The sequence below is a fragment of the Poecilia reticulata genome, linkage group LG2, assembly GCF_000633615.1.
Source record: "Poecilia reticulata strain Guanapo linkage group LG2, Guppy_female_1.0+MT, whole genome shotgun sequence".
NCBI lineage: Eukaryota > Metazoa > Chordata > Actinopteri > Cyprinodontiformes > Poeciliidae > Poecilia > Poecilia reticulata.
This window is the reverse complement of record NC_024332.1, coordinates 8,671,988-8,687,170: the sequence shown is the minus strand read 5'-3', so window position 1 is coordinate 8,687,170 and position 15,183 is coordinate 8,671,988. Positions and strand designations below refer to the sequence as shown.

At 44.0% G+C, this 15,183-nt stretch overlaps 1 protein-coding gene across 1 annotated transcript in view; it reads left to right on the top strand.

The window, feature by feature from the left end:
• LOC103476823 (receptor tyrosine-protein kinase erbB-4) overlaps nucleotides 1-15,183 on the top strand; it is a 112,467-nt gene that overhangs the window by 11,014 nt on the left and 86,270 nt on the right. The window contains exons 2-3 of the mRNA XM_017302062.1: nucleotides 12,364-12,498; nucleotides 14,258-14,323. Of these exons, the coding sequence (XP_017157551.1) occupies nucleotides 12,364-12,498; nucleotides 14,258-14,323 (201 nt within the window). The remainder of the gene's footprint in view (nucleotides 1-12,363; nucleotides 12,499-14,257; nucleotides 14,324-15,183) is intronic.

The following is a 15,183-nucleotide window of genomic DNA, read 5'->3' as shown; positions in this document are numbered from 1 at the left end:
CCATTGAAGCTTTAAGGTGGTGGTGGTGGGGGGGTGCATCTCCACCCTCCCACCTACACAGCATCCATAATCTCCTAAAGTGAAGCATTTTTCATCAGGATTCACTGCAAAACAATATCAGTCCAGACTGCTAAATTTAATCTGGGGGCTTTAAAACCCGATTATGGTTATCTGAAGGGCYGCGGCGGCCGGCATCTGGAGGGYGGGGCTAAGTCAGAGAGACAGGGTTGGACCTCCCCCGCTCTGTCGCCCCTCACCCATTCGTCACCCGCCGTAATATCTCCTTGGCTGGCAGGGCTAATAATGGAGAAGAGGGGAAACGGGACTCGGGAGAGCCGCCTCCGCTGCATGGTGCAGAGGCAGTTCATCTGAAGTCAGAGGATCTCACTTGGAAAAATTGTATCATTTATAAAACGGAGCACAAACGACTTTGGCAGCTTTTTAGGCAATGTGACTAATACAGCGTACCCAACATTTCCCTCTAACTTCCTGACTCGCACCTTTAGGAGCTTCATTTCATTTTGGTCACTACAACAGCAGAGCATCTCTCCTCCACCTGCCTGGCGGCGAACCGGCTCCTGTTTTCTGCCTGCATGATCTTCGCAATCTGCAGCCGTTTATCCGTCCGACTCGGCTGCAGGCGGGAGGCGAAACACTTATTCATAGAATTTGGGAAGTCGTTTTCACTTATGTAGCCTCTTTCTCAACAGCCCACTTTAATGTAAACACACTTGGAGGTGCTGGGGGGAGAGGGGGGGGCTACCTCGGGGACTGGTGCTTGTTTTACAGAAGAGTCAAGAGTTTGCCTCAGATTATGGTATTTCTTTGTAAAGAAAATACAAAACTTTAATTTAATTTTGAACTGTTTTYAGGAGATTGCATATAACATCTGTGTTAAAATGTTTCTCCATAAAAAAGTTATATTTCATTTTATAACATCTGGCAAAAATATATATAATCAATACTTTAAGTTGGTTACATTTTAAGGAAATAGCTGGACTTTATTTTTAAAACATAGCTAAGCGCTCAATCAGAATCACCAAGCACTGAGGATAAGCATCATATAATTTTGAGGGGAAACAAWATGTTGCAGGACAAAATGATGAAAATTGTATTATGAAATAATTCAAAGCTGAGCTGAAGATTGTGGAATTACTCACTACTTAAGAAAAACACTGAATTACATCTGACAGAAATCCTAAATGTTGGGGAAATTGTTATGGAATCACTTAACATTTAAGAAAATATTATAGATTCACCTTTTGTTGAAATAAATAACAGCATTGATGAAATATGGAATCATTAAATGTTTAAAACTAACTTAGCTTACATCAATGGGAGAAAAAAAGTGCCAAAATTTTTATCCATCTGGCTAAATATTCTCTTAAAGAGCAGAGATTTCGTACTTTTCACCAAAAATCTAGTTGTGCGTGTGTAAATGTTTTTATTTCTAATTCTTCCCCCAGGTAGTTGAAATTTGAACATAATTTCCCTGAACATGTCGGCGCTTCCRGCTCCCTCCGCCTCGCTCTCATGCGAGTCGCCATTTTTACCAGAGTTGCGGATTTGCTGCGCTTGTGTCACGCTCCCTGAAGAGGTTCTGCACTCTAAGAAAATGAAGGCCATTTGTTTCGTTCCCCCACACAGTTCGCCGCCTTCTGTCACGCCGTCTGACAAGTCTGTGTCCGAGAATGTGCAGATGGACGAAAACGAGCGGAGAACTCATACAAACACGAACCGTTGGGGAACTTCTCTGTACATTTAGCTCACTTTGTTACATTTAGATAACAAACGTCATCTGCTGGTTAGTAAGCCGTCCAATCACRGCAGAGAACTGACTTCTTCTATAAAGTCCTTGGAAGATCTTAACTCACACTGTCCAAATTAGTTTCATAAATGTTGAAGCCCCTGAATAAATATATACATATTTTTACACAATCACACTTTTTTTTTTATTAGAATATAACATAAAAAAGGAGCAATGGGCCAACTTTAGCACAATAAAAGTGGAGCAATAAAACATACTGACCTTCAAAGTTTTCTGCAAAGTGTAGTAAAAGAAAGAGACAGTTTCTTGTACAGAATATAATATTCTGTTAGCTACAAAATAAAATTAGCTACAATACGTCAATGTTTCACAAGAACTGTTGAATATTTTAGGGTTTCTGTATTATTTTAGGGTTTCTACGTCTCTTCAACACAAAAAACATCCTAATGAAGTTAATAATGTTGRCTCACACACCGACTCTGTTACGCTGATAAAACAGAACCAAAATAGTTTTCACAACTTGGTACCAGAACCACAAGCTACAGGAATAGAAACGTTCTGCAACTTACCTTCACCTGGTGTGAAAACGTAACATTTGTATGGATTTTAACCCCAGAGAATGATACTACCAGAGTTTGAAATGCAACGATAATGTATTCAGAAAATACATTTTGGCTCAAATATGTAGTGAAAACATCAACACAAAGTTTACACAATTTTGGATCACCAGAAAAAAAAAAGATTCCAATATAAAATATCCATTAAGCGTAGACATAATCGACAACAAAACATATTCACAAAAATAAGCAACAATATAGTCTGGTCATTTACATCCACACAAGCAGATCATAGCAATTTAACTTAGGAGGAAATTTAAAATATATATATTGATACATCTTCTTTATTTTGTGTCAGTTTTCCTCTTAGAACATTTTTACCCAAAGATTCCTTATAGGAATTAGCATTGTTTGGAAGGATGTTTAGGTTGGGGTGGAGATGTCACCTTCAAAATAAAAGCCACAAATATACAGAGTTTGTCGTGCACAGTTTCTGATTGTGAGTTTTCACACAGGCCAGTGGAGGACACCCAATACGCCAAACCAGGCATGGTTTCAGAGCTGYGCATGTGAGCTGACTCYTGTTGTTTTCGCTGAGTTCGACTCAAATAAAAACGACAACAGGAGAGCGGGTGAGAACCGGGTTTGAGTGTTTCTGAAGGATGAGCTTTAGGTGGATCCTAATGAAGAAGAGCAGAGGGCGGATGCCCTGGGCGCGCGCCGCTTTAGCTGCGTGAAAAGCGACACGCCTGCCACTAAGACGAGACAATAAGGGTAAACGCATGGACTCATCAGCGGAGGACGGATCTCTGTCGCAGCCTTATTCATCAGCGTAATTAGGCAGGGGAAGAGATGCGGGACAAGTGGCTAGCAGCACTGATGAAAGCTCATCAGCAGGCTTCGTTCAGAGCCGCGGTCACTGATTGGTGCTTTGGCTATCATTGCCTGGAAACTGCTTCAAAATAAAGGACTGTGCTCAGCTGAATGCCTATGAAATGGGCTTAATTGGCTTATAAAGGCAGACGGGCATGGAAATGGTTTTTACTTTCAATAAGAGTCTTTTCCCCATTYTGGGAATGTTGCTGTACAGATGAATGTTGCGATGAAAGCCAACGCTGCTGCTCTTACCTTGTTTGGTTTAACAGTAATATTCAATAAAAGGTCATGGTAATGCTGTCAGGACATTCAGACTTACTGGTTTAAGTCTTCAGCTGAAACACAACTAGTCTTTCAAGCATTTTGTCAGTATTTTAAGGATTTTCTTTGCTTTATCACCCATTTTCTCATCTAGTTTTTGTACACTGTTGTGTAAAATCTTAAGACGATGGAGGAAATGGATTTGTTTGGTACGCATGAAGCAACCAGGTTTTCAAAGCAGAGATTTGAAATACTAAAGGCATGTGTAACTTCCACTCCTCACCTGTTCCTTTGGACTTTGGACTTAGGGTTCCTTTGTTCAACTGGTCTCCATGGAGATCAGAATCAAACACTCATTGTGCATAAGATAAAAGTAGGGACGCACGATATTGTATTTTTGGTCTGTATCCAATACTCCAATATACTACAACTCATTTGGTCGATTACCAATACCGATATTTTTTTCCTATAGATACTTGTTGAAACTATATGGCTTTCTCTACTGTGGAGTTAAAATGCTGTATTATCTTTGTCAATTTAGCCTACTAAATGCTAAAAAGGAGGCTGAAAATGATGCAACATTTTCAAATTGCACTATGTTTAATGTCAAATTTATTAATGACATCTGCTCCCTCTAAGACAGTGGTGTCCAAAGTCGGTCCTCGAGGGCCGGTATCCTGGATGTTATAGTTTTCTCCCTGGCTTAGCACACCTGCATCAAGAGGAACATTGACCTGCTGAGGAGGTTGTTACTACCACCAGGGAGAGAACTAAAATATACAGGATACTGGCCCGACCGACTTTGGACATCCCTGCTCTAAGACAATGACAACACTCAGAGCAAACATGCCGATAATATCATGCATCCATAGGGTTAGGGTTAGGTTACCCTAGGGCCACCCCCCCTTTCTCGGACATCCTGCAGCATTTAGGGCCCACTTTTGAAAAATCATACCGGCCTAACCAAAGGTCACAGGGTCACAGGRCCCGGGGCGTTCGAAAGGGCCCGATCTGGGGTACCCCATTCCAAAAGAACCCGATTTTTCACGTGCACCTGGCCGCGCGAAAATCAAAAAATTGGTTGAAAAATCCTCCAACTGCTGACATTTGGCCGGAGGTTAGGGGATGTTCCGGCGATGAATGCCAAGTGGCGCTCGACGTTTGGGAGCACCACTCTCTGCTCCTTGGTGGCAACTGCTGCAACAACGCCTGGATGCTTCCTGGTGTCAACTGCTGCTASAATGCCCGGATGCTTCCTGGTGTCACCGGGCCGTAACACGGCGACATCAGGCAGCATGAGCCGGTGCTTCCAAGTGTCCAGAAATGCTGACATCACCTCTTGASCACCAGGAGCCCTACCACTCTACATCTCTGTTAGCAAAGTGGTCCGGTAGCCTGACTCCAACCATGGAGATCCGGGTTTGAGGTCTGCCTGCCCAGAGAACCCTTTATGTACAAGATATTGGAAAAGCCGCTTCCTTTTTTGGTCCTGGGTCCGTCGTGTACCAGTCATAAGCACTATGAGCCCAGGTAATCCGTATGCCTCCTGTAGCTTAGTGGTTTAGCTGCTCGGTCTCCACCCCAGAGACCTGGGTTCACTTCCCACTGGCTGCAGAAAGCCTTTTTCCCCCCCAAGTCTTTAGCCTTACGTGAGGTTATAAGGACTATAGACTGCCATTTTCCAGCAGGACTCGCTGCTGCGAGATGTCTGGTGCCACTGGTAAGGCAGACATTAGGYAGCATCAGCCTATACCGCCTTATGTCCTGGCCCGGTTCTCCAGAACCACGACCACCCACGGAGGTTCTGACCCATGGGTTCGGTTACCAGAGCCCCACAAGTCCATGTCAAACAACCCCACGGGACCCGTGGCTCTGGGACCTCCAGGGACCTTAACCCTAACCCTACCCCCCACCCCCATTAACGCATAAACCTACGTAAAGAAAATATGACTTAATCCCGAAGCCAGCTTGGTTCTCCAGAGCCAGGGGGGTCTCACGGAGGTCCTGTACCTGGGATTGGAGCATCCAAAGCCCTGCAGGGCCTCGGACATTTGCCGGGAGCCTCGATGCTTCTTTATGTCTGGGGACTTTGTTGAATGGCACAAGTCTCGTTCCGCCAAATGGCGGACCGTTCCGGCTTATGGCAGGACCCTCCCTGGGATTTGGACACCCTCAGTCCTGCAGCAAGTTGTCAAAAATCCCCCTGTCTGGTTCTTCAGAATCGGGACTGGTCCGTGGACCTCCACTGGAAGAGTGGAACTGGTTCTGGAGAACCAGGGCGGGAAGTTATGGAGCTTCTTTTCCCGGGATTGGGGCACCAGGACCCGGGCAGGGGCTCTGCCATTTGGCGGAACCTCTGGACGTCCCTTTATGTCTAGTGCCCCTAGTAAGGCAGACATTAGGCAGCATCGGCCTATACCGCCTTATGTCTGGGGACTTTGAAATAACACAAGTCCTGTTTCAGGTTATGGCGGACCGCTCCGGCATATGGCAGGCACCCGGGATTGGGGCACTGGACCCGCCATTTGGCGGAACCCCTGGACATCCCTTTGTGTCTGGGAACTTTGAAATAACACATGTCCCGTACTGCCAAATGGCGGACCGCTCTGGCTTATGGMACTCATGCCCGAGTACGGGACACCCACATCGGTGGAGCCCCTGGACATCCCTTTATGTCTGGTGCCCCTGGTAAGGCAGACATTAGGCAGCATCGGCCTATACCTCCTTATGTCCGGGGAACTTTAACCCAACCCCACCCATGGTCGAGATCTCAAAGTAACTTTAGGCCTCCTTAAGGCTGTTATGTGCCTTCTACACCCAATACTCAGGCACCCAGTCCTGGACATCCCACATGGATCTCCAGGACTTGAGTTAAACAYGGCCATTTGGAAGCACTGGCCCATACCTCCTTATGTCCAGGCCAGGTTCTCCAGAACGGGACCGCTCACGGAGGTTACATACCCGGGGTTTGGTTACCAGGACCCTGCCTTACCTTTCTCAAAAAACCCCGTGGCTCTGGGACCTCCAGTGACCTTAAACCCAACCCTACCCACACCCAGCTCAAGAGTCCAAGGTCGAGATCTCAAAGATCTTTGGCCTCCAAGAGGCTGTCGTGTGCCTTTTCCACCCATGACTCAGGCACCGAAGGCCCGCTTGGACCTCCACCCAATACACCCTTGACCTCCAGGACCAACCCGTGGACTTGCAGAACCTTGGTGTTCAGGCAGATAGTTGGTGAAATTTTTCTTCAAGAACCACCTCCAGGTCATGTCTGGACCCCCTCCGCCTTATGGCAAGGACCCACCCGGGATTGGGGCACCGGACCCCCTTGGACCACCCCTTGGGCCACCACGACCCACCGGAACCGAACCTTGACCTCCAGCACTTGAGGTCAACACGCAGACATTAGGCAGCAGCGCCGTGAGATCCCTTATGGCGGGCCTCAAACTCCATAACCAAACCTTCACGTGTGGCAAACATGCTTCTTCCAGACTTCTTACGCCTCCCAGAGGAACCACTGCAACAAATGTTTTTCATAAATTTAACAAAAAACCTGAAGTATTTGAAAGAAGGTAACTGAGGATCAAGTGTCAGACCTATTCTACGCATCTTCCTCAAAATTCAAGCACTGKATAGAAATGACATGAAAAAGCAGGTTAAGAAAAAAGGAAAGCATTGGGGATTTTGAATTTAACTGACCCACATCTCTCCATAATCCAGAAGAAACGGATAAATACCTCATTTTAATACAATGGGGGTATTAATTTAATAGGTTTTTTTTTATATATTGAGGAATTCTCCCAATCCCAGCCCACATTGTGTTCCACCGCTCGCCTTGGCTCGTATCTCTGATTCAACCCGACACTTCAACCTCCGCTCGCCAAGAATCTTACTCCTCCATTACGCTGAAAGCTTCTTTTTTTTTTATTTTCAGTGCCAAGAGATCTGTAGCAAAAATGCTACACCAGAAGCAAAACATGACCTGACCATATGGCAGCAGGGCCCTCGGCGGCCTTGTGCGCACATAAAAGGGCTTCATGGGGAGCACAGCACCCAGTGGCACCGAGCGACAGGAACATACACAATACCAGAAACAGCAGATAAAGGCTCCAGATTGGGGTCCACTTGTAAAATGTAGCCAAGCTCTGATTGAAATCAAGAACTTCCTGGCAAATTTATGTGAAGCTTGCAAAAAAATAAAAAAGTAAAAGAACAACTGAAAGAACGCAGCATCTCGAAGTAAAATAACTAATTATATCATATTGAATTCTATATCTGTGATTCTCAAAATGTTCAGCCTAAAATAATAAGTTACTATTCAAAATATTGCTAGACTCAGCAGCCAAATTGTGCCAAGTTGTATTATTTTAGTTCTAGTCATTTTTGCAGTTCATAAAAAAAAAGTATAATCCAAAAATGTTTAAACCTTTTTATTTAACATCTTTGAATAATTTAACTTTTGGAATTCCCAGCTGCTCTGATCCATGGTTAATTTGTTTTTAATTCCGGGTTTCATGTTTCAGCAAAATTTTCTTGTTTTGAATTTTGTAACATTTGAACTTTTACACTAACATAATGCCCTCCACTTATACATAAATCAGAAATTAAATATATTTTTTAGAATAAAAAAAATAGAATATCAAATAAAAAAATATGTAGCATTCTTTTTAACAGTTTCAATTTCACATTTGGATATATTACATTTTATTTTTAACCAGACTAAATTTTATATTGTATTTTAAGGGTTTAAAAGGTTAAACATTTTAGTGATAAATTGTATCATAATAACGTGGTGTGATTTAATAACTGACATTTAGACATTAAGCAGAACATCAGACAAATTAAAAACTGGTGAAATTCTACACATATCATGATGTGTAATATTTAATGGTTCTCAAAAATCTGCCTTATTTCCACATGTAAGTTCACAAAATATAACAAAAAAGTTGTCATATTTTCAAAATGCTTAGTTTTTCCAGATAAGTACACTAACATGCACCAAAGGCCAAAATATTATGTAAAGCACTCCACACCAAAGCAATGCTGTGGCAGCTGGAAATGACGAAAAAAGTTAGCTTTAATGATTGTCTGCTTGTTTTTTATTAGTATTTGGCTTTCCAGTAGTCAATGGCAACGGAAGAGTAATATGGAAAGTCAGTATTGTCACAAATTTTATTTAATAATATTTGGCATCTAATTATATGAGTAAAATAAACCCCAACTGTTGGTTAAACAGCATAACACATTGCTTTTTTTTAGTTTTGCACAGTTTTTATTTTTATTTCAAATTAAATAAATATCAAATTCAATTCTATTTAAAATTTATGAAGAATAACATTTGGAGTTAGTTTCTTTTTTGTGTGTGTTGCTCTGAAATGTTATAGAAACAATCTTAAAACCATTGTTGACCATTCTATCTGCGTATTTTTTGTGTTTTTCATATCTTTTTTTTTGCATGTCAGGCCTTCCGTAGAGCAACAATTAGTTTGACGTTCATTTGAGAACAGCTGTTAAACCACTTCCCGTGCCTGTACAGACCCTGAGCATCCACCAGCGATGCGGAGAACTAGTTTTTACGATGACCTGTGAATCAAAAGGGAAGCCGATCCGTCCTCTGTGGCTTCCTGATGGAAACCTGGAGTTATGGAGTCATCGGCGGTGCTGGAGTGCAGCAGGTGGCCGCGGCCCCAGTAATGAATGGCCACCTGGTCCAGGCTTGTCATCCCCGGCGCTGGAAGAGTTAGCGCCCCTGCTTGGATGGACAGCAATTTGTGTGCTGGAGTGCGGCCGCTGGCATTTGCAGGAACATCTGGGGGCCTAGTCAGGCCCTGACAGAGGGACGGCTCTCCAGAAAGTATCAAAATCCATTATATCTGCCATTACCCAAAGGTCCCAGGTGGAAAAGGTAGTTCAGTTTGTCATTTTTGACTTTTTCTGCTATTTACCTTCTTGGTTGTCTTGGGAACGTGAAGCCTCTCCAGCACTTGTGTTAAGTCAATAGTGTCCCTATAACCACTGGACAGTGACTGGGCCTGTAAATTATCTCCATATATTTATCGGTTCATCTGTTTTACTACAAGAACGTATGTCACAGAATCTTTTTTTTTTTTAATTTAATAAAACGTAATAAATATTCAATTTAAATCAAAGGAATTGGAGAGATTTCATTTGGTTTTCTGCAGTGCAGTGGGAGCTGGGTCCAGTGCTTAGAGGTGGAAAAACTATGATAGAGTGCAGAAAAACATTAGTTTAATAAAATATTAAGTATTTGTGCAGTAATTTGAATGAAGCGACAGAACCTGAGTGTCCGGATGCTGCATTGACTTCTGGAGCACCATAAATCCCATAACCATAACATCCGCTGAGTTTGGAGTTCCACCTAAACTCAGACATCATTCAGAAGCTCAAGGCCGGCCACCGTTACCGAGCGACGGGCCGCCTTGGTTGGTTACAGTCCGGCGTCCATTTCTCCGCATCCGTCACAGCGCTGCAGGATCTGGGCTGAGGTCGTACCAAGGTCACCTCAGGTCACCCATCCGTCTCACCCTGCATCGTCTCTTCTAAGAGCGTTCTTTGCGTCACTTTTGAAGGGAGCTCGCGAATGTTTCTGCTTGTAAACGGGGGCGTGCGGTGATCGATGCGCCGCGCTGACGGGAACATGATTACATGAACCGGGTGCTGCGGGCCGTTCGGCAAGCAGACAAAGCGCCATGTCACCTCTAAAGAGCCCGTGAATGAATGTCCCTGTCTCCACCAAGGCCCACTTCCTTAATCAGGGTGTCGGATGGTAATGATTAGCTTCCTGTGTGCGGCTTCCCGAGCTGCTGAGGCGTCCACATAATTCATACGCTGTTAATAATCTGCCCGAAGAGACAATGCCCTTCTTTTCTTTCTGAGCTTATCCGTCTCTAATCTGAGTCGCATTCCAACTTATTTAAAATTTAATTTAATTTATTATGACAAGTGCTTTCCTGGAATAAGGCTTCATGTTGGAGGATACAGGGGAATGCAAGGTGATTGCATCTAAATCCCCTCCCTCCATCCTCCTCTGGAGGTTTAGTGATGCACCGGGCTGCAGCTGCAGAGGAAGCAGCAGCGGCGGTGGATCTGCCGCCGTAGGTCACGGCTTGGGAGGGAGGTGGATTACCGCTACATCATTATAGTCAGAGTCTGTGTCCAAAACCTGGATTAGTAACATAGAGAGGGATTAGGCTTTATTATCCTACTCTGGCATCTGTTAAGGCCACCGGTCCTTGAGAAAAACATATTTTTGCTGTTTCAGCCTGCTCGGTATGGGGATCCTGCCTTTACGGCGGCGCCGCTAACCTTCCTGTAAAGTCACATGGTTCAGAAATCCGATTTCATTAAGCAGSTGTTGTTGTTCTGAGCCGCAGACACAAACCTTCATGTGTTCTAATGGGATTTTATGCCAGGGGGAAAAAAATAAGTTTTTATATTAATGTGAAATATATCTSAAAGTAAAATCCAGTACAGAAACTAASCTATGGAAACCCYATTASAGGGGTGTTGAAAGTGTGGGTMTGGGGCCGTTTGCAGCCCTTGGAATGATTTTGYACGTCCCTTGACGTCAACTTAAGAATGGCATAAATTTGGTTTTCCAACTCAGGAAGTGATGCAGGCACAGAAATCAGACGATTCTACTTGTTTTATTAATATATTATGTCTTTAAGTTATTGTTCAGCAACTAAAATAATTAATACATTTTTATAATTGATCAATTTTCCTCAGTTGTCAGACCTACCAGGTCAAAAGTAACCCACTCTTCCCAACTTAGCGACTTCTCAGRCAAAAAAAATCCAAATCAGTCTCAATAGTTTTAAAGATTAGCGATCATCAAGAAACTGGAATCAGTTCATTTCTACTCACAACACTAGAGTTGGTCTAGTCTACACAATTTCAATAAAATGTGTTTGAGTGGGGCTGCACAGTGGCACAGTTGGTAGAGCTGTTGCCTTGCAGCAAGAAGGTTCTGGGTTCGATTCCCGGTCTGGGGTCTTTCTGCATGGAGTTTGCATGTTCTCCTGCATGCGTGGGTTTTCTCCAGGTACTCCGGTTTACTCCCACATTCCAAAAATATGACTGTCAGGTTAATTGGCCTTTCCAAATTGCCCCTAGGTGTGTGTGTGTGTGTGTGGGTGCGCGCGCGCGTGTGTGTGCATGGTTGTTTGTCCTGTGTGTCTCTGTGTTGCCCTGCGACAGACTGGCGACCTGTCCAGGGTGTATCCCGCCTCTCGCCCGGAACGTTAGCTGGAGATAGGCACCAGCAACCCTCCCAACCCCACTGAGGGACAAGGGTGCAAGAAAATGGATGGATGGTGTTTGAGTGGTTGGGCGTCTGAAAAATAAAAATGAAAAGACGCAATCTGAAAAAAGAACCAGCCTTTAGTTGAAGGAAGTCGATTGTGTTTGATGATTCAAGTTCACTTTCAGATAAAAGTCAACAGATACTCTAAATGCATCAGTCTCCTGTCTCAGCCTGTTGTTTGCCTTCCAGGCTGAGGAAATCTGCAGCTAAATGAAATCACGTAGTTTTAAAATTACACAATATATTCTCCTTAAAAGCTTTTGTTGTTAAGTTTGCATGTGAAATCCATCCAGCAGCCTTTAGTTGATTAGTCTCTTTATTCCAGCCATCAGTGCTTGTGGACGTGGCATTGAATTAAGGCGCACATTTGTCAATAGCATTTACCTTCATGCTCAGACGCGCTTCAAGGGAACGCCGTTTGCAACGTGGGACTTCCACACAAAAGAACCATAAGAGTTAACCTTGAAGTATTGATTTCCTGCCACGGTGTACATGTGCCATAAATCCGCCATAAATCCACGGCTSTATGCTAATTTTTCTTCCTGTCTCCCTCTACCTTTTTTCTCCCCGTRCAGAGATACTGAGCGGCGGCGTGTACGTGGACCAGAACAAGTTCCTGTGCCACACCGACACCATCCACTGGCGCGACATTATCAAGAACCCCCAGGCGGAGCTGCTGGTGGTYCCGTCCAACAACAGCAACAACGGATGTGAGTAAAGTCCAAAAGCACCCCTCCTCCCCCCAATCCCCCGGCGTCCGCACGGACCCACGCATGAACATTCATGACCTATCGCTTTTATTTCATTCTGTTTGCCTGCTGGGGATTTGGAAGTGAAATCACTTGGTGTTAGATCAACATGCGAACCTTTTCCAGTGGAGTTGAAACCAGCATGGCTTTTGCAGCAAAGCCCATGGAGCTGCTGTCGGCTGGGCTCTTTGTAAATCTCAATAAAGCTGACAGCTAGTTTGAAGTGGCGCTTCCCTCTCTGTCCAGTGGACATTTGCTGTCAGACGAACTGGCGGTTGAAGAMAGACTCTTGCAAACTTTTCTGTGTGTGTATCTCAACCTTTGGGTGAGTTGAAAGGATACATTATGAGGTTTGTCTAGACAATTTGTGAATTTAACTTGAATAAGTTATCCTCACTACTGTGATCACCTCTATAGAGGCTGATGCTCTGGAGGTTTGAGACAAACTGGAGTTAACACATTGCTGCCAATAAGGAAATGTTGCTGCACATCAATATGGAAGGGGCTTTAAAATACTTTGGAGTGAGAGAGATTAGTCATGAGTGAAAAACATCGGAAGAAGTTGCCAAGCTTCAGGTTTATTCAAGTCCCAAAGGGAAATTAGTGTTACAGCAGGGTAAAATGCAAAAAAGACATAAAAACAAAAGACATACAATTAAAGTTCTAAAAATTAGGGACAACACAATGTGCCAAAACAAAAAAAGTATCAGTCCAGACAAGAGTGAAAGTAGAGTATATCATCATCATTATCATTAACCAACAATTACCACTAACATCAGCCTTGCCAGTCTTCCCCAGCAAATTCACCCCAAGTTTTGACCAGACAATGCTCAAAGACGCTGCAAAACTGGAAGCGTTCTGGACGAAAGTGCTTAAAGAATGCAGCATTTTTGCAAACTTGCATCCGAAGAAACCATATGACCTCTGGAGTGACGCCCTTTGGACAGAAGAGACCACAATGGGAGTGTCTGGACACAACGCAAACAAATCGATTGAGCAGAAGAAACATCGAGGACACTGGTACTTTGGCGGTTTCYAATAGAATCAGACAGAATCTGGATTAGTGGATATTAAATTCACAAAACTACCAGTCCTTTAGATCTTGAGCAGAATTGCATCTGCATCGCAACAACTTGAAAACATAGCGAACAAGACCTCATAGAGAGCAGGACCAAGAAAAACATTTTAGGAGAGACCTTTAGATGCAAAATATGTGAAACATTGTTGTTTTGTTGTTTAGATGGAGCTGATGGAGGAAGAAGGTAGTGGGGGAGTAAAGCACTAAAGTGTGGAGGAGGTGGGCCAACAAAAATGACAAGAGAGTGCGTGGGAGTGGAGGTTGCCAAATTGTTGCCCGTTGCCAAGATGTAGTCAGTATTTAACATTAGGGACCTGTGGTGGGAGTGGCTGAAGGGGCCGGGTGACAATCGGCGGCGTTGTTCCACTCACTGTGTAATTAACCCATAGTCAATTAAGTCTTGATGATGGGCCACAGCCAGATGAGCGCTGTCAGGTCCCACTTTCCCTGACAGAAAGGGAGAAGAGGCCCTGTTTTCACGCTCCTCTTCCTCACCAACCACATCCACTCTATTGTCTCGTCAGCTCAGGAGTTTCCACAATTGTGTCCCTGTCACCAGTCAGAAGAAAGTTTTGGCGACCYGCTYGCTGCGACATGTCGGTTTCATTGGAGTTTGTCTGACATGTTTGCTTTGTTTTCCAGGCAGGCGCTGTCATCGCTCCTGCATCGGACGCTGCTGGGGTCCTCAGGAAAGCCAGTGTCAAACATGTGAGTGTGGACAGTTTATATCTGGATCTTCTCCATGGCAACCCCAGACCTGGTTATTACTAAAATATKCTTCTGCTTTGGCTTTTTAGCTGATTTTTTAAAATAGCTTTAACCCAACGAGAAAAGACTCGATGCACATTTATGGTATTTACCATTAGCTGCCTAGACTTTCTGCCTTTCAAAAGTTTTAATTTACCCACTGAGTCACAGTCTGCCAAGTAGACCAAACACAACCTCTATCTGGGAAACGCATTAGACACCCTTTGTAGGTATTATCTGGCTCTCATATAGGTATTAGGAGGATCAGTTTAAAGTGGCTCCTACTCCTTATCCAGAGATGATGAGCATCAAATGTGACCGAACAGAATATGAGGGCCTATTTTTATCACTATGTCATACCCACATGGCCCCCATGAGAAAATGTTTAGAAAGTACTATGTGTATGTGAATCCTATGTGGATCATTTTCAGGATGAGTTGACGTTAGTTTCGGTGTGGGACCTATTGGGTTCCATTACAGTCCAGAAAACCCTTTGGGGAACCTTTAGCCTTAGCTGGGTCTCAGACAGGTCTWATGGAAATTAACTGAAATAACCACATGGAGAGCAAACATAAAAGGCATTTTGGATGGGATCTATGGAGCCCATTTAGGATGGGGCTGTTCTAGGTTGTACCTAAATACACCCTAGAACAGGGGTGCTCAATACGTCGATCGCGATCGACCGGTCGATCATGGAAAGGTTTTGAGTCGATCTCGGCAGGTGACAAACTGAACACCGCCAGGACGCTGAGGCCAGCACTTCCTCCTCTGCAGGCTTATCAAAAATATTCACTAAGATCCTAAACGTTTGTAGCTTCATT